The sequence below is a fragment of the Homalodisca vitripennis genome, chromosome 1, assembly GCF_021130785.1.
Source record: "Homalodisca vitripennis isolate AUS2020 chromosome 1, UT_GWSS_2.1, whole genome shotgun sequence".
NCBI classification, from domain to species: domain Eukaryota; kingdom Metazoa; phylum Arthropoda; class Insecta; order Hemiptera; family Cicadellidae; genus Homalodisca; species Homalodisca vitripennis.
The window spans coordinates 81605325-81626453 of record NC_060207.1 but is presented as its reverse complement, the minus strand read 5'-3'; the positions used below and the strand labels follow the sequence as shown (position 1 = coordinate 81626453).

The 21129-nt window shown below is 30.5% G+C and overlaps 1 protein-coding gene across 2 annotated transcripts in view; it reads left to right on the top strand.

Moving 5' to 3' along the window:
- LOC124365598 (aminoacylase-1-like) overlaps positions 1-17021 on the top strand; it is a 46825-nt gene extending 29804 nt beyond the window's left edge. The window contains exons 7-10 of one of the 2 annotated variants that reach the window (XM_046821598.1): positions 3573-3700; positions 13580-13640; positions 13821-13969; positions 16545-17021. In XM_046821598.1, the coding sequence (XP_046677554.1) occupies positions 3573-3700; positions 13580-13640; positions 13821-13964 (333 nt within the window). In that variant the 3' untranslated portion in view covers positions 13965-13969; positions 16545-17021. Of the gene's footprint in view, positions 1-1699; positions 1828-3572; positions 3701-13579; positions 13641-13820; positions 13970-16544 lie in introns of both variants that reach the window. The other variant, XM_046821592.1, reaches the window with a different exon arrangement.
- The last annotated feature ends 4108 nt before the right edge of the window (positions 17022-21129 follow it).

The window sequence follows — 21129 nt, the reverse complement described above, 5'->3', positions numbered from 1 at the left end:
AAATTTTGAATTTTTATTTCGCTTAGTCTTCCAGTTATGGCACTTTAAAGTTTTTACATTTTTCAATTCCCGCACTCTGGATAGTGCCAAACAAAACATGACATAGAAAAGAAAATAATTTCTCATTTCCTTATTTGACACTCAATCTTTATGAAATTTTCAAGGCAGGTTCCTTGAGTACTAAAAAATTTGAAAAAAGTAGCTCTACAGTCTAAGTTGTACCTAAAATATTATAAAAAATCAAATTTTTTATTTTTTGTTTAGTTTTAAAAACGCAAACATGTTTAACGTTAAATTCAATATTTCAAAAAGGGAATGAGATAATCAAGAAATCTTTGTTTCCTAAATTATCTGCATGGTATGGGCTTTAATTTAGTAAAATAATTATTCTGTGTATTTTGTTCCTTCTGTTTCTTAAGTGCATTGCAAGTTTACTTGCTATACAGAGTGAGTTTTATGTCCTGGCACACCTGGATATAATTTAAATGGCCCGAGATATCTATGTGAAACCTTGACCCTACCTATCATAACATATTTTTTTAATTTTTTAAGTTGTTGAAAATTTTGCCCCCCTTTTCTAAAGGGGGGCAACTAAACATTTTCAAATACAAACCCCTATCATGTGACCCCTCATTTTAAAGGGAATAAAAAAAGATATCCAATAATGCAAACTAGAGGTCTCTACGTTTATTTTAACAGATTTTATGACAAATTTACAATAATAAAATCAGTAACTGTCTTGTACTGTTTATCGTAACATGAGTCAACACTAACGCAAATTCTAAAAACAGTTACCTGTTTTAATGTAGCAGGTGTTCAAACTGTTCACCTTCGGCTATTTGACAGTGTGCTAGACGCGTGTAAAAACTTGTATAAAATGACATGGTGTCGATAAACATAGTGATCTAACTTAAATATTTACAGTGACTGAATCTAGACCTGTATGTGCTATTTAGTCAATGTTGAGTATATAAATAAAATATAGTTTAAAATAATACATTTTAATTATTAAGGTTGTTCATCAAAAGAATACAATAACTTGTCAATTAAGTATGTTTAAGCTTATTTTTAAAATTCAGTACAAATGGTAGTGCAAAGGCTGATTACAGATTACTGAAACTGGATATATCCCAAATCATTACAAAGAAGAGAAACTAATTGAATTGAGAGAACTACTTATAGTAACATTTATCTACGTGGAAATTGACAGCACATCATTTAGTGATTCCATGAACCACACTTTGGAAATCACTGTGTTAAGTAATTAGACTTGACAAAAAATTGGTGCCTAACAAATTAAAATCAGAGCTAATATTTGGAATCTAAAATAAAATTATTTATTTTGTACTAAGCTACAGATGTCATGTTACATAGTAGAACACTTAGTTTCCTTATCTCTCTGCACTACTAATTAATGATACTTTCTGTTATTAATTTATCTTAGACAATAACAAGACCACACAGGGGACCACAACGTTGATTCTCTATTCCACAATTCATCTAAAATCTACTCATGATTTGCTACCCACATCATATAAAGTAATTATAAAAATAAACTTGCATTAAATACACAAAGACTAATCAAGTATTGGTTTACACGCGTTGTGTGCACGCATTCAAATTTGTTTTACACGGAGAATGCTGGGTGTGCTGCTTGTTGGGTCGCACTGCTTGAATGCCACTGCTTGATGATTAACAGGACATATGTCAATCTGCGGGTGACGGGATAACAGTTGAGTACGAACAGAAGCTGGATTACGTGGAACCCACCCGTCTCACCCCTAGCAACCCTTGGTGGATTGCCTTCAAGGCCAAGACTGATGAACTGTAAGTATTGTTTTCTTTCAGGCAAGTGATAATAACACCGCCCAAAATAATTTGTGTTTGTTTTTTAGTAGCATAGTTTATACAAAATATAATTTTTTAATTGGTGGTTTCTTTAACTATTACAAAACTAAATTTGGTGTAAATTGTGGTTAAACGTATTCTTGGAAGTGACATTCACAAATTTTAATTATGCTATTTAAAGTTTACATACAGGATTTTATAAATTTTATAGAGTTTTTTTATCGTTCCTTATTTTTATCAATTGCAATAATTTTGTTCAAATTTAATTTGTTGTTGTTGTGAGGAACATGATTATAATTTAGGAAATTATAATTGAATGATTCAGAGGTCTGTAAATTTTTCATTAAAGTGGAGGATCAGCAAAATACTGCTGGCTCGACTGTCCAATCATTCCAAGCTTTGTTGGATCAGAACTTCACAGGATTGGAAAAACTCTTGTCCTTGGATGTGAGAGAAGCAGGCTCTATAATTTGCAAATTAAAAATATTATATGACATAATGTGCTTACAGTTAGTGAAACACAAAACTCCTTTGTTGCACTGCTTAAGGCTACAAGTTATATTCTTTTTAGATAAACAATCTAAACTGCAGTGCTAATCTAATTATATACTGACAATTGGGACTGCTTGTTCGCTTCCACTTATACCAACTTTATCTGCAAAAATGTTTAGTGAGATTATGGTATTTGTAACCTTACTTTCCAAATAACCTTCATATTACGAGGTGAAAATATTTTATAATTTGGAGCTTTCTTTTATCACTAGCGACAGCGTATTTGTTCTGAACCTTAAGCTGTGATTTGTAGAGACACGTTGGAGCTAAGAGTATTGACATCAAAGGTTTATAATTTTAATATTATGCTTTTTTATAATTTACCTACATAAACAGCCTATTGTTCTGTTAGGGAAATTGTTCTAGCACCAAATTATAAAATTCATATTTATTTATTCAAAGCTGTATTTGTGTGGTTTAATACAAAAAAAAACTTGTTAAGTAAATCGAAAGAGAGATGTTTTAACATTTTATAGAATATTTTACAATATACTTGTTTATTTATAACATTTTGGAACATAGCTGAACTCTTAATAAATTATTACTAACCTCATAAACTTGTCAAACTGTACAAACACTAACTGAACATGAACAGCAAGCTAGAACTTAAAACATACATTCATCACTATTTGAGTGAGTGGCAAGTTTACTCATAATAGGCATATCAAGAAGCATAGCAAACATAGAAAATAAATAATAAACAGCTGTTATTGACAGATTCTCTACAGATATGGGACTTGCACATTGGCAGGCGACCATAGACAACAAAATTATATACTTGTTCTGCCATCTGACATCAATTTTGAGAATTACTAGGCATTTCTTACTTTGGGCTTTACTGTTATGCTTGTAAAATCTCACAATGTTCTAAGGATCAAAAGAAATCTAATTTGTTTCAACTATGGAATTATGTTCAAATGTTTTCGATATTGAATATTCTTATGTTAAATAAAACTGATCATTATTAACCTTTAATAGGCCACATTTTAAAGTGAAAGCCACATGTGTTAATACTGTACATACTACTGTGTCCATATAACTAAACTAGGCTGTTGCAGATAAAATGATAAGGCAGATATGAAAGAAAACCGTTTATAAATAAGAATAATAAAAGTCCTAAAATAGACTCCTAACTACTCCACACATTGTAGCTAATTGTTGTGTGCTGACAGGAGTTGTGTAAACTGGCCGGTCCCGGCGTTATAGCAGATATCGATGTAAGATGTGCTGCAGGGCCAGTGGAAAGTCTAGACTACACCAATCCTTGGTGGTGCTGTATCAGTGATACCACCCGTAACATGTGAGTGATGACATGCACAGTGGCTCTTGTCTGTTGGGAGTGTCATCATTTTAGCATCATAAAAAAAAAACCATTAAATACTTGCAGAGTCATTGTTAAATATCTCACGTTGATCTGTAGGAGGAATAGATTTAACTTGTACTTGGTTCAGATGTATATAAAGTTTTATGATAATAAGTGATATTTTCCTCAGAGAAATAAATTAAAATGTAGTGATATAAACTGGTTAGAACGTATAAAGATGAACAAGTCAAACACTCCAGAGTACTCAAGGCAGGAGCATATTTATAAGCCAGATGATCCGCGTAGAGCTTTCTTAGGTAAAAGCAAGCTCTAAGATTGATTAAGAATATAAAGGGTAGGGAATCTTGTTGTCCAATTTCGGCGTACTCAGCATGACACCATGCTGTATCATTGGACGAATTTCCACCACTGACTTCTTTGAGTACAACTTTTGATAAAAATTGTCTAGTCGCTAACAAAAGTAACAGTCCTACTAATGCTACTATTAATTTCTTAGATTCACCTGTTCATTAAATAAATGAAGTCAAAATAATGATAGAAAAATATTTTAACAAAATACTGATCTCAATGTAAAGTCTTCTGTACTGTCCTACTACAACATACAAGGATTAACCAATAAATATAATTATCTTGATCAGTTTACTTCAACTTGTGAATTAAATATAATAAATATTCATCTGAATGAATATAATATTAACAAAAACAACTGTCATCTTTTAAATAGACTGCCCAACTACTCTTATTAATCAAAATCTTAGAGACAGTTCACATGGAGGATCTTATGTTTTCCTTCATAATGACTTAAAAGCTACTGTGAGGCATGACCTAGCTACTTTAAATTAATAGTTAATTTTTAAGGGCTTTTTATTTAAATAAAATCACTCAATTTTGTTGTCGTCGCATTTTACAGATTACCTGTCTAAAATATTATAAAAGTCGTTCCTTAATAAATTAAAAATCTTGTTTATAAAATCTGAAAAAGAGATTTTACGCAAGACAATGATAATTCCTCTGATTTTAACATTGATTTACATGTCTAATAGAGTTGTAGCAGATACCTTTCAAAATATTTTGAATCAATTTGGTTTTAAAATCAATAATAGAGATCCCACAAGAATACCCCCTATTACTATTAGCTACATAGACAATGTAATATACAACATTGATACATATTTACAATTTCATAATGCACTCTTAATGACTTCCTCTGTACACAGTAAGAAAGGAGAATAATAGATGTTTTATCAGAAAACATTTCCTCGTTTTCTAGAACAACTTCATTACTAGATGAAAGATATCTCATTAGATTATTCTTTTGTAGAATATTATGCATGTTTTCAGAGCATTTTAATTTTTAATGGATGAACCTATCTACTTTAAATGAAGAGTCAATTTTTAAGGGCTTTTTATTTAAATAAAATCACTCAATTTTGTTGTGGTCGCATTTTACAGATTACCTGGCTAAAATATTATAAAGTCGTTCCTTAATAAATTAAAAATCTTGTTTATAAAATTTGAAAAAGAGATTTTACGCAAGACAGTAATAATTCCTCTGATTTTAACATTGATTTACATGTCTAATAGAGTTGTAACAGATACCTTTCAAAATATTTTGAATCAATTTGGTTTTAAAATCAATAATAGAGATCCCACAAGAATAACCCCTATTACTGTTAGCTACATAGACAATGTAATATACAACATTGATACATATTTACCATTTCATAATGCACTCTTAATGACTTCCTCTGTACACAGTAAAAAAGGAGAATAATAGATGTTTTATCAGAAAACATTTCCTCGTTTTCTAGAACAACTTCATTACTAGATGAAAGGTGTCTCATTAGATTATTCTTTTGTAGAATATTATGCATGTCTTCAGAGCATTTTAATTTTTAATAAATGAATTTTTTCCTAGAAAATATAGTAATTCAAAAATATGTGGATTTCAAATGGGATAAAACTTTTAGGTGTTAACACATAAAATAATGGCATTTATTGAAAAAAACATAGCATCAATGTTAATTTCGAGTTATATGCAAAACAATATAAAAAGTGATTTAGGGCAGTAGTAAATAAAGCTAAGAGAATGGCCAGTGATAAATTTATACATACAATATAATAATAAATAAAAACTACTTGGTGAATTATAAAATCAGAATTAGGTTTAAATAATAAGGAACAACTTGATATTACGTTGAATGTTAATAATGCAAAAATAATAAATCCTTTTGATATAGTCAACAGTTTTAACAAACAATTTGTAAACATAGTGCAATCACAAAATATTCCATTTCTAAAACGTTGTCTAACTCTTGTTCATAGTAATACAAATAATGTGAGTCAAAGAAGACAATGTAAAACTATTATAGGTGAAGAATAAACCACATTGGAAAGTTTTGTTTTATTAACATTTAATACTATTATAGGTGAGTTTAAATGACAGTAGAAGAAACACAAAAACTAATATTAAATCTGAAAATAGCAAATACAGAGGTAGGATGAAATATGTATATATTTGTTGTAATTATCTTATAATATAATCAGCCCAGTAACCCATATTATTAACCAAGTATTGCAGTGTAGAACTTTTTCTACACTCCTAAAATTGTCAGAAGTCATCCTTATTTTTTTAAAGGTTCTGAAAATGATACCTCTAATTATCATTCAATTCCTATTTACTCAGTGTTTGAAAAATAATTGATCAAGCTTTGCACAACTGACTGAATGTTTTCTAGAGACAAATCATTTTATCTGTATTGAGCAATTTGGATTTAGGAAGAATAGAAACACAGAGTAATTTGTGAATGTTGTGTCTGACGCCTTAGATGGGTCACAGTTAACAGCTGGTGTTTTTGTGACCTGTGTAAGGATTTTGATTCTATTAATCACAGACATTTGCTTAGTAAGATTTGTACCATAGGAATAAGGAATAATGCACTTAATATCTTGCAGTTGTATTTGATAGAAAGGAAACAGAGAACTGTTTTTTTAATCAAACCGCTTCAAGTCTATATGGTCTAATGTTTTGGAGTCCCACAAGGGTCAATTTGGGACCAATATTATTCTTAATCTGTATAAAAATTCTCTCTGATGACCTTCCCCTTAATTTTACTTTCCTTCTGATGATACAAGTGTCATCCTAATTAAGAAAACACTTACCGAACTAGAAACATCAATAGAATCAACATTAATAAGCTTAAAAACTTGTGTGAACAAGTGGACCTTTGCTAAATCATTCTAAAACAAAACTTATACAGTTTAAAGGTAGACTAAAACCAAATAAATATTAGACAGTACCTGATAAAAATAACCTCTCTTATACTAATACATTCCTATAGTTATTAATTGATCATACATTAAATTTTAAAGATCACAACCACTATTTGCCAAAAAAGTTAAATACTTTTATATTTGCAATGTGGATTTTGAGTGATACAGTTTCTGTTGAAAGTCACAAAACTGTTTATTTTTCAGGAAAAAATATGGAATATTAACACCTTTAAAGCTCAGAAAATGTAATGAAAGCAATGATGAGGACACATAATAGAGCTAGTTGTGTACCTTTACTCAAAAAAACTAAAAACTAAAATTTTTAACCTTGTCTTGCCTTTATGTCTATGAAAATTTCATAGCAATATACAGAGATCCCTTATCATTTGACAATTTTAAGTAGAAACATATTTAAAGCACTAGACATAAAACCATTTTTAATTATCTGTACATAATTTAACTCTATTTGAAAGAAGTACACACTATAGGCTGTATGGGATTACGATTATATAACAAACTTTCAATAAATTTTAAATCATTAAATTACATACAATTCTGTGCAGGTCTTTTAATTGAAAAATTTTACTATAGTGTAGGAAAATATTTAAATGATTTAAATAATTTATTTTAATGAGTTTTAATATTAACAGTACCTTCTATGTATAGTTCCTTAATGCGAGTTAATGTAAATTCGGCTAAATATTAGATGCATTAGGATACTCATAATACAATGGCTAAGTATATGATAAATGTAATTCATAGTAAAACTTAAGAAATTTTAAAAAGTCACTATTTCATAGAGGTTCAACTTTGCCAAAAGGGCATGGACAAGTCTAAATAGATTTCTAATAGTTTTTAACAATTAAAATACGATGATCCCCTTCTACTTTTCTAATAAATTATTAGCCTATGATACAAGTACCTCAATGTTTAATATGTTATTAGTGTTCTGTTAATTTACATTAATTTATTGTTTTAATTTATTTGGTTATTGTGTAGTAATTGAACATTGTTATCTTTTTCCCGAGTATGATATTTGTGTTAAACTATTTGTATGAAAAACCATACTTAGATCCTGATTTTATTAATATTATTTTGCTTGCAGTTCATGTATCTCCCGTGAGTTCATCTATTTATGAACATCATGAAATAAATTACCAATCCCTAAGATGTATTTTGGTTTTACTTTGTGTATAAAAAGCTAGATAGATATCTAAACTGCAATTATTGTCGTTTTGTAAATAATATTTTAGTTGTAGTTTGAATTTTCTATATTTGTATTTATGCATTGTGCATGTTGCTTCTTCTAAGGGCGAAGAACAGGTGCTCTGCGATAAACATATGATCACTATTTTTGTTCACCTTAATATTTTTTTATCCTGCCTAGGGATAGTTTTAAATTTATTCAAATATTTTATGCCTTACAGCTGATAAAATGCACTTAATCTTAATCTGGAAGTATATTTAATAGTCTATCAAGTTTTGCAGATAAAATTTACATACTCTAGATCAGTGTTTTCCAAACTGTGTCACGTAATCTAATGCAAGGACAAAATATTTCAATATTTTTTGCTGTGCTTCTCACTCAGCTATAGCGCAAGTGCAGACAATGAGTCAACGCTCACCTTGCCTTGCCTCACCCCATTCCTACCACTTCCTATTAGGATATTTTTAGATTTGAGCCTGTATAGGAATGCAGAGAGTGAGATCTAACAATCAATACGATTTGTAGGTTAGTTTTTGTGTTGTGAGTTGTGATCGTTTAACCAACGGATGTGGATGTTGTGTTTATTTGGTTTTATTTATTTTTTGTGTAATCGAGCGCAACCAATCAGTGATAACCCTCAATGTCTACTGGAATTTCTGCTGGTAACCAAACATAAATGTGAGTGTTACTAACACAATCATAATTAGACCAGAACCTGTTATTAAAAAGCAAACCTACGCTTCCGAAAATGTAGCGCTGATTATTTGAAGTACAGTTTTGTATTTTCGAGTGCGGAGGAATAACCGTTTCCTCATTGTGTAATTTGTTTTGAAATTGTAGCTAATGAGAGTATGAAACATTTAAAATTGGAAATACATTTAACAACAAAACATGCTCAGTACAAATGTAAACTAATTGATTCTTTTTAAACCAAAGGCAATGAATAATTAATGTCAAAATTAGTAATGACTAAAATATCAACGGGAAATCAAAACAAGCAATCGACAATTGCGTCTTATGAGCTATCTTTACTGATAGCTAAAAAAAAAGTGGTAATGTAGTTGAGGAAATTATTTTACCTGTGGCTATAATAATATCATAAAGTTTATTCAACGAGAAATGTACTAAGCTTATTGACGACATACCTTTATCAAATAAAACCACCAAGAGAAGGATTGATGAAATGGCAGACAAGGTGAAAGAAGCTCTCATCACATTACTTCAGCAAAGCGATTCCTTTACACCACAGCTTGATGAAAGCACTGATATCCTGGCTTGGCCAAGTTATTGGCTTTTGTTCATTTGAATGGATCCATTTAAGAAGAACTCCTTTTTGTGAACCGTTACCATCCACAACTACGGGGGAAGAGATCTTTAAATGCCTGGATATCTTTATTAAAGTCAGTGATGTTGACTGGTCAAAATGGGGCCAACAGCTATGTCTGGCATCTTCAGAGAATTTATTGTGAGAGTTAACCCATTGCGGATCGTATTGTTTTGGCGCGCGGGCACCAGCGGGCACGAATTAATTTACGGTCAGCGGCCGCACGAACAGCAATGGTGCGCCACATCGTATCGCTCGCTATTGTATACTAGAATATTCAGCTGTGAAGGTATTCGTTCAGATGGAACAACGACCTGCTGGGGTATCCGTGATGTAGGAACGATAACACGCGAGCAAGGTTCCGGGGTGGCAGGGATGATGTCTGAATCATAGTCTAAATAAAGCGGCTCGGGCGAAGCGATTACAACATCCGCGCCATTGTCTAGACTAAACCTGCCAATATGTATGTCTGCGTCGTTTAGTTGTGTCACTAACCTCAAAAGTATTATAATAACAACTTAGGAAAACACCCAATCAGAAGCGCTAAAAAGCAGAGAGTAAACTCATAAGAATGATTTTTCAACTTCGACATACAACTGCGATCTGTAGGATATTTATAAAACTTTTGAAAACTCTAAACGTAGACCGTTGTTAAACACTCTTAGTAGACAAGTAAAGACGATCGCCCGATCTATCAGACATTAAAAGAACTATTTGGAGGGAAATTTAAAAGCAGGCCGCTTTTGCGACCTGAGCTCGTCATCGTGCCGTTAGGCCCGGCCGCCGCATGACGAGCCCAGCTCGTCAGTGATCCGCAATGGGTTAAGGCAGTCGCCTCTTTAGTGAAGTGGACTCACTGTAGTCTCCATAAAGAGGCACTTGCTGTGAAAGGTTTGGATGGCAGACTGAAGGAAACACTGGATGATGTGGTGAAACTCGTAAATTACATTAAGTCCAGACCGAAACAATTCAGAATTTTTTCTATTTTGTGTAACTAAATGGGTAATGGTCATAGTCATCTTCTTCTCTATTGTGAAGTTAGGTGGTTATCAAGAGGTAGAGTTCTCGCTAGATTATTTGGATTTAAGGATGAACTAAGAATTTTTCTAATGAATTATGATTGTGAAAAAACATCAGTAACTAAGTTTCTTATACTTTTGAATGATGAATTCTGGCTTTTGAGGCTCGCTTATTTGAGTGATGTGTTAAGTTATTCAAATACCCTCAATTTGTCATTACAAGATAAAGACATCTATAAATTTATGTGCAATACAAAATAGAAGCTACAATAAAAAAAATCACAAGATGGCAAGCTACAGTTGAAAACAATAATTTTGACAGTTTCTCAACAATGCACGATTTCATAGTAGATGAGGAAACAGCTACAACATTGAAGGAGCACTTTTCATCATTAGTTTCTAATCTCAGGCAATTAAAAATTATTTTTATATATTTCATTTTACCGCATACAAACTCTGATTTAGCTAAGTATGTTTAGTTTTAATGTGCATTCATCCACTTTTATGAGCCTAATTTAATACTTTTATAGTTGGTCCCTGCAGTATATTTTTTTATTTTAGGAACTACTTTCCTAAAATTGATGGCAGTTTTTTATGGATTAGGAATCCATTTGAAAAGGACAATTTTAAAAATGTGTCACTGACATCTCCTCAATATTATTCACTAATTGATCTGTCATGTGATTCGGAATTAAAGACTTATTTCAAACATTCAAGTTTTATTGGTTTCTGGATCAAAGTTAAAACATCAAGTGAATATACAGAGTTAGCAAAAATCGAGATAATGGAACTAATGGGTTTCACCACAACCTATTTATGTGAATGCTTGTTTTCAAGTTTGGTGTACCTTAAGAATAAATATAGGAATAAGCTCTGTGTTGAAAACAACTTGCCTTGCGATTGTAATTATCTTAATTTAATCCTGAATTGTAGCTATTGTTAATAATGCCAAACAATATCATAAAATCATTGATTTTCTTAGTTATTAGTTAATATATTTTAAATTTAAAAAAATTAACACTCTTGTTTAAGTTAATAAACTTAATTAAATGTTTTAAAAATAACTATTAGAATATTATTTGTTATAGGCCTATCTATAACTCTTTTCATATCATATCTTAGATTAAGTTTTACTGTAACTAATATTTATTTTATACAAAAGTGCACACATGCACATGCACGCATGCATATATATATATATATATATATATATATATATATATATATACACACACACACACACACACACACACACATGGTGGGTCGTAAAACATCTCACGGTGGAGGGTCGCACTAGTAAAAAGTTCATAACCGCTGCTTTAGAAGGATTTTATAATCTGTAAAATGAAACTGGAAGGTAGAGGATATGAGTTGATACTTAAAATATTGCCATTTCTCTTAACCTCTCCAGTTCTAATTAAAAGAATAGTATTCTTCAATTACTTTTTGTTTTATTGGGTACACTCCAAAGCGTAAACATTAGTTTGGTGATGATTTTATCCAAATGAAACTTAGGCTAAATAAAGTTATTAAAATTTAGAATTTGGAAATTTTTTAAGGTTTGGATACATATTTGAGATTCCAAAATTTTGAATTCGACTAGTAGAAGGTCTAGGTAATTGCCAAAAACAACATAGTTCCATGAAATTTTTTTTGCATATCGCATCTGGTAGGAATATTTACTTGTATTTATATATTTGTATGAAGTACACATTTGCTTATTGAAGCAAAAACAAGCTGTTTAGTTTTTTATGGATAAAGATGGAGAAATGGAACTCTGTACACCTTTCTAGGAAATAGAAGTGAACTTTTTAGTCACTGTTACAACTTTGCCCATTTCCCTAAAATGGGTTTTTTTTTTGGGGGGGGGGGGGGTAGATGGACTCAAATTTTTTTAATGTAATGGGCAAAGTTCTAACAGTGACTAAAATGTTCACTTATATTTCATAGAAAAGTGTCCCATGTTCCATCCCTTCATCTTTATCATTCAAAAACTAAACAGAGTGTTTCCATACTTTTAACTCATACTGTATAGCTGATTTAAGTGGATGACTTTCCCAATTCTTCTTGCACTCTTTTAATAATTGTTAACCATTTTCAGTTTTCAAGTGTGCTTCATTACACTAATTTATCGTACATATAATGCTCAGTAATTCCATTAGTTTCAAGGTAGGGCAATATTAGCAACATAAATTTCAACAAGCTTAACAGCTGTTATGAAAAATGATATTGTAGTAATAATACGAGGGCTATCCAAAAAGTAGATTATGTTTTGATATAAAAAAATAAAGTACAAGAAAAAATAATATTTTATACCTTTGAGAGTGACACTAAAATACTATTTTTTTAACATTGTCACCATACAAATTTAGGTACTTATCATAGCGGTAAACTAGTTTTGAAATTCCAGCGTTAAAAACATCTGCTGCCTGAGACTTCAACCAGGTAGTCACACCCTTCCGCAATTCCACATCATCGTCAAAATTCTGCGTTGCATGTCAGATCATCATTGCTAGGCACAGTTGTTGGTAGTCGCTGGGTGGAAGGTCCGGACTGTAAAGTGGATGTGGAAACACCTCCCACTTAAAGGCATCCTGGACTTCTCGAGTACAATTTGCCTTGTGTTGATTTTCAGCACCTAATTTGCACAAAATTTATGGTAACCTAACTTCTGCTTAACAGTTTTGTGCAACAAACTCCTTGAAATTTGAAAACTAAAAGAGAGTTCTGTTATTGTGAATCAGCAGTTTTCTTTAATCTTCTCATTGACTTTAGAGACAATTTTATCGATCACAATGCTTGGCTGTCCACTTTGTTTGTCATCATGCTCATTAGTATGGTCATTTTAAACCTAATGCACCACTGACGCACTCCGCCTTTAGTAATCACATCATTCCCGTAAACTTCACAAAGATGGCGATTTGTACAATCTTGATATTTAAAACTAGTAACACTAAATAATTTATGATAGAATGACAATGAAGTTAATAACAGTTTTTAGTACTTTATTTTAAGAATGTGCTTGTTTTCAGGGGACTTAAACTGAAGTGTAACATTTTTCCAGCAGCTACAGACAGCCGGTACATCAGAGAAGTAAGTGTTTGTTTTACTTTTCAACTATAGTTTAGTATACAAACTAGTTCTTATGCAAATTTAAATGTTTTCATAAAACAGACCTGTGAAATAAACATGAAGTGTATATACTCAACAGTATATTACATGATTTTATGAGAATAAGGAGATAAACTAGTATTTTATTTTATCTGATAATAGGTCGGAATACCTGCATTTGGTTTCTCTCCCATGAACCACACTCCAGTCTTACTTCACGACCATGATGAGTATCTGAATGAAAAAGTATTTCTTCGAGGCATCAATATATACTGCAAGCTGCTTCCCGCCTTGGCTAACTTATAGAAAAGGTGATTTGCTTTGCACTTCTTCCTACCTTTAAACATTTTGTTTGTTCATGCAGATCTGAAATTTTATTGGGTATAGAATATTGGTGATAACTATCTACCTGTTTACTATTAATTGGACAGTGAGTGCTTGATGTTATTTTCCATGGTTTATTTCAACTATCAAGTCAACTATTAATTTTTTTTAAATAAATTCAATCAAAGAAACAATAATTAAATTTCATCAAAATATACTCCCATCCTATATTTTACTGTCATAAAATAATATACCATGTCATCAATTCATAACCATTGGCTTTTAATTGATGATATTATGCGTTAACATAGCCGAGATTTTGCATTAAATCTCTCTGAGTGATTTTGTTTCAATTCTGGATTTACATTAAAATGAATTGTTACATTTATAGTCAAATAAAACGTGTTAAATATTTTTATGAAAGTTATGTTAATAAACTTATAAATCTTCACTTTTGTAGTATTCCTATTACTATTTACTAATTTTGTAAGTATATTAAAAAAATGTATATATTCCTATTTAGTTTTTATAAAGATCTTTTGGCTCAAAAGAATTTTAATAATTTTTAGATTTTATAATTGGATTTTGGGAGATGTTGTGCAAATTCTATGTGCTCTTAGCAACATTTCTGTTTATCAATGTGTCTTGATAAGCTAGACTTTTATGAGTTGATAGGAAGGAGTCTTGTTCACGTTGCACTTTCAGAATCGTAGACAGTTTGCTGAGTACGACAGTACGCTTATTGTCAATTCATTTGTCACAATTTTGGTAGCTACAATCTTAAAGGAGGATTTGACAATGATCTACCTTCCTTGTGTATATAAATGATCTCCCAGGAGTAACAGTGGTAAAATAAAATTGCTCTCTTTATCTATAACACTTCTTTTATCAAGTCTAAAATTTTATGTGAGTTGGAACCCTTGATAAATAAGACTAAAAAGACACAAGACTGGATTTAGAAATCAATTCTGACATTACTGAACAATTTTAAATTGTTGGATAAGGAAGATTTTGGTGAGTGGGAATGCTAGGATTCTTGAGTATTATTGTATATGAAAATCTCTGATAGAAGAATCCCTCAACTCACCAAACAGGATGTGCTGAAGATAGGAGTGTACTATAATAGCACTCTGTATATAAACACACTTGATATAATAGAATTCTCTTTTGGATTAGATAACAGCTGATTTAAGTTTAACCCTCCAACTGATGACCGATGGCACAGATGTTCATCAATACCTCTTGTGAACTGATAAAGCAGTTGGTCAACTCTCTGTACGCTACTCATAAATACCAATTCATTTTGTTTAAATACTCGCGGACATGCAGGCCAGAGTGTGTAGGTGCTCCATCCTGCTTCATTACAGTTGTTGTTTGCTACTTGGATAGCTGGATAAATCTGATTTTATAACATTTCCTGGTATACCTCTGCATTAAGATTTCCATCAATAAAGAAGGGCCCAACAAACTGATCCCTCACAATGTCAACCAAACATTTAATTGTTCAGGATGCTGTGTATGTTGCTTTCTAATCCAGTGAGGGTTAACATCAGCCCAATAACAAAAATTGTGTCTGTTAAAGTTACTGTTTAATAAGAAAGTTGTTTCATTTGATAAAACAATGTTGTTCAATCTAATTATATTATTATCAATGTTCCGCATCATTATTTTACAAAATTCTACTTGATGATAAAACCGTCCTCACTTAGCTCGTGAACTAAACGAATTTTCTACACTTTATAACCAATGACGTGTAAACCTTTACAACAGACTGTAAAACGTCAAGTGGCAATGCTTGGTTTGTAGCCGATTTTGGTCGTCCAGGTTTGGGCCGGTCTTTAACGCTGCTTGTTTCCTGGAAACATTGGATTGTTTTTTTAGCTCCTGATTTAGACACAGAGTTTCAATTGTGATAGGTGTCATTAAATCAATTCTTTATTTCATCATAAGATCTCACCTGGTCTCCATAGTCTCGCATCATCAGGATCATAATAAGTTCTAGTTCACTTAAACATTCCATTTCAACGTAAAAGTATCACAAAAATATTTTTTAACTTTGTTAATTCGAACCAGAAACTGAATATTATACTGAACTTCCTCAAAACTGATAGGATAAGGGAGGTCTGCCCTGCAGCAGGTAATAACTATAAAACAGTTTTGAGTTTGTAAGGAAAGTGGTTGTCTATTGCAGTTATTTACCTTCTAAATGTAAATGTGCATGTTTTGCCTCAATTAATTTTAATGACCTGCCCTTTTGTACTGGGTTAAGATAAAAGTTCTGGTTTCCTCTATTCTTCTTCTTTTATCAAGGCCTTTGAAATGAGGTATCACTTAATGGGTTCTTACATTCAAAAATGTTGAGCTGCCCCCAAATTCCCATTTTGAGGAAATAGGTAAAGTCTTAACAGTTACTTAATTGTTTACTTCTATTTCCTATAAAAGTATCCCGAGCTGCATCCCTCTATCTTTATCCATCAGAAACTAAACAGAGTGTATCCTTTTAACTCACATTGTGTATTAGGTGCAAATACTTGTAAATAACATGTCAGTTTAATGTTGCAGATTGGGTACCTTAAGTTTAGAGTGAGAAGCCTTTGCCTGTGCCTTAGCTGACTACAAGAGTGTTTTCTACAAGATACATTATTTTGGTAGAAGTAAAAGTCTATATTTATAAAGAACATGGATTAAATAATATAGGGGATTTGCTTTTTAGATTGGGTAAATGTAACATACAAAATAGGTGAAGTTAAGTAGTTTTAACATTGATAAGATATTGATAAACACAATGAGATACAATACAAATATTAGTTAAGTGTTGATAAACGTAATGGGTACTATCCAAGTATCAGTTTAGCGTTGATATGAATGTGATAACATACAACATAAATATTAGTTAAATGTTGATAAATGTGATCAGATGCAATCCAGTTGAGTATTAACTATCAAAATCAGTTACATGTTAGAACATCAACTCATTCCAAATTACAATGTTTGTGTAATCATCAGTAATTTTAAATATACAAAATTATTATTATGCGTTATGAACAATTAATTTGCTTTAAAACAAACCACTATATTAAGGTTAATGTGTTAAAAAAATGTTAAGATTTGGTTTAACCAAACAAAAAAAGTTGGAAATTTGGCATTATTTGATGATTTAAAATACTTTATATGTAAAAAGAATTGAATTGAGAAATATATTTTGGAAATGTTAATTCTACACAGGGTGAATTAAAATTTGATTCACCCTGTATAATGCTTGATGGTGTTTTTTTTTTTTTTTTTTTTTTTTTTTTTTTTTTTTTTTTTTATATAGAAGCAAACCGTAATCTATAAATAAATATTTTAAAGAGGATCTAATATTTTATTGAGTTATCTATTTTAAGAATGTTAAAATGAAAAACCATTTTATTGATAGATATAAAAAAATGTTGTTTTGTTGTTATTATTATTATTATTTTATTACTCTTTAAAGCCTCAGCTCTCGGCTATGCTGGCTTGTTTAATTCACTGTGGCTGTTATTCCTGTATGATAGGACCTCCCTGGGATTTGAACCCTTGATCTCTCAGTTACAGAGCCGTGACTATATCCACCAGTAAGGAGGAGAACAAATATAAATAAGTTTGAACCTATTTAAATTTTCTTTAGGACAAGGGAATACCTTATTACACTCTTTAAGATTATAATACTCTTCAATTTTGTGTTTTTATGCTACTCAGCATGTTTGGCCAATGTTTTCTCCTTGTCTTTATGAGAAATATAAAATTTGTGCCCTATTATTCTCACTGTAAAGTGGTTAGATATTTGCCCAATGTACTGTTTGTTACAAAATATACAATTAATTTGTTAAATTACCTTCTTATAATCACAGTTAACTTTTCCAATGATGGTGTATGTTAAATCAGTTACACTATTTTTGAATTCCGTAGAGTTTTTCATAATTTTGCAAGAACCGCAACATGGTTTGTTGCACGGTTCACACCCATTAGTAACGGGGTTGTTGTAGTTTAGGTTGGAAAAGTTTGTTTTTCAAATTTGGAGGTTTGCAAAATATTACTCTAGGTGCTTTAGCCATAGATGTTGGGTATCTGGAGAGGAAAGTAAGACATTTTAGGCAATTTCCATAATACTGTTAATTTTGTGTGATCCAGGAAAAAATTGTGTAACAAACTTTGGTTGCATTTTTTAGAAGCTACTTAGTGGATATATATATATATATATATATATATATATATATATATATAATATTTTAACTTAATTATATATATATTTCTTCTTGAAGGTTGCACGGTTGGAAAAAAGTTAATATCTGGAAAAACTGATCTTGTATATGATACTTTATGAAGCATAAGTAAAAGTCTATCATTTGAAAGCCTAAAATATAAAAAAAAGTTTTTTTATTTATATAGTTGTAAACTTTCAAGATTGCAGCCAGTTGTGATATGGAAAAGGATACCTTATAACACTTCAAAGCCGATTTGAAGAAGTAAAACCTCAGTCTTGAACATTGCAATGAAATGAAACTATGTTTTTGATTTCTCTTCTAAGGTTTTAGTTTTAATTCTAAAAACTTGTTTTTTTGATTGAAATCATAAAATAGCAGCAATTTATAACGAAACAATCACTAATCATTCGTTGGCATATTTAACAGCAAATTTAGTATGTTATCTTAATATAAATACTGCAATGCCTTATGGCAAACTATCCAAGTCGTAAAGAAACATTGATATATCTGTATAATGTGAGATTTTGAAATGATGGTTGCATATTAAATCTACCTTAATTCTGGTCTGTGCCAGAAGGGATATTTTTAAATTTAATCAAACATTGCATATAATTCTTCCAACAGTAACTATTTTTATGTTGATTTATTCTTGTTATTTGTTGATATTATTATGTTATTTAGTTTTATTTCTATTAAGTTTTATATTTTGCTATGCAAAGTATAACCACAAGTTTAAAAGGTTTTAGATGGTTTTTAATAATAAGTAAACATTCAATCATAATCTCATTTTCATTGCCATAATACATTTTCTTATCAGCAAATGTATAAAGTTAATTTTCTGACCAACATTTAATAATATGTCGTCTTGGGTTAAAAAGTAAATGTTTACCATTGCAAAAGTATTTTATATTTATGTTTTCAAGTGTGGAAAAATGTGTAATGTTGTTAATTGTATAGTTTTTGTCGACTGTGCTTATTTTAGGCATTGAGGTATAACACAAATTTTGGTATTTTTCTTACAGTTTTTTATGCTTACTTGGAGTCAATATAAATGTTATGAATATTTTTGTTTGTATTATATAATTGTTGGATTAAAATGCATGAACTGGATATGTATTAGTTTATTCATTGCATAACCTGTGTGTGAACATAATCTCAAAATATTCAATAACACATTTATAATAACTATTTAATTTAAATAAAACTATTCAAATTCAGGTGAATGTTCCAACAACCTCAGCTTTTACTTCAGTGTGTATTAGGTATTCTACAATTATGTCTATTCAGTGCATCGAGCTGTAGTATATTGTTTACAATGCTGAAGTTGACCTTATTATCATCACCAAAAGTTAACAAACGTATTGTCAAATTTGTCTACTGAATGTAGTTATTTATATTGTTGAGGATGATGAGTATTCCTGATTAATTGATGTTTTGAAAGACTAGTAGGCCTTTGGCAGAGACTCACAAGAGTAAAAACTCCCCTCCACTTCCAAGTACCCCCATCACAGATATGTAGATAGTTTTTTCTCTCATGTAACAGTTATTACCTTATTGCAGTTTAAATTAAAATGTTTTTTAAATTGTTCAGATTCTATAAACTCTACATTTGTATTTGTGTATTAAATTTTCATTCACTACTCAGCAAATTCATTTAAATTTATACACAAGATTGAACACCCAGTGATGCGATATCTATGTACATTATTTTATCCATAACTAATGTACACATCTGTCCAAAACCTATTTATGTAAATCTGTTGCAAAGATATTTGCTGATGGTACCCTAACAAGTTAACCAAAAGTGAAGGAATGTAGACAGCTGTTTGTAGACTGTCTAAAACTACTATTATTAACACTCTCTGTTAGAGAGCATGCTAAGAGACCATAACAGAACAGTTATAATAAGATAATTAATACAAACTGTTGAAACAATAATAAAAAAATTTGTGTATAGTTCAAGAAATTTGTAGGTTTTAACAATTTCTCACCTAAATTTAGAGTTTGGGCATTGCCAGTAATTTTATCAATGACATGTGCTAACAAGCCGTATGTAGGTCATATGATAAACTTATAATATTACTAGGCACTTTTTAAGAATTTAAAATATATTAGTCACGTTGGTTGCATGATTCAATTCAAATTAGGATCTTATATTTGGGTTATAGAAAAGTTATAGTCTAAAACTGCATCTTTCAATTGCCCTAATTAAATTGTGTAAATTTTCGATTGTCAAATAAATTTCCTTGGTGTAATTTCTTGCAATTTGTATAAAAACAAGGTCTTTTATCACATGAGCAACTACCTCTTGGATCAAAATTTTATATATCGACCAAATAATCATATGCCACATACTACATACACATATAATCACACAAATATGGTTTTGTGGCTTAATCATCTAGCATATCATATAAAATCACACATCACAATGAATCACTAATCGTTGGAAATTATTACTAATAAAACAATTCAATTTTATTATTGAATTACTTTCATTAGCCCTTCTTTAGCATTTCCTTTTCTTAACTAAACATTAAAAATAACTGGATCTACTATGTTGTCATCACATTAATTTTATTACATGTTTTATATTAAAATATTTCTAGTTTCTATAAAATTAATTATGAATAGTTTTCCTTTCATTCATCTCCTGTATTTATATTATTTATCATTATTACATCAAATAATTTTTATTTAGTTTTTGTCCCCCTTTTGCAATATGTATAACATTGACAAAGAAATGTCCCATGAAATCACAACAATTACAGTGATAGGCCTGTAAGGTAGGTCAAATTTACATCTGATTATTAGTTTGGAAACTACAATATTTGTTTTGTACAACTCGGTCAATACAGAGTTAATTATTTATTGTATAATTTTGATTAAACGCTGTGTGATAAAAATAATAACCACACTGA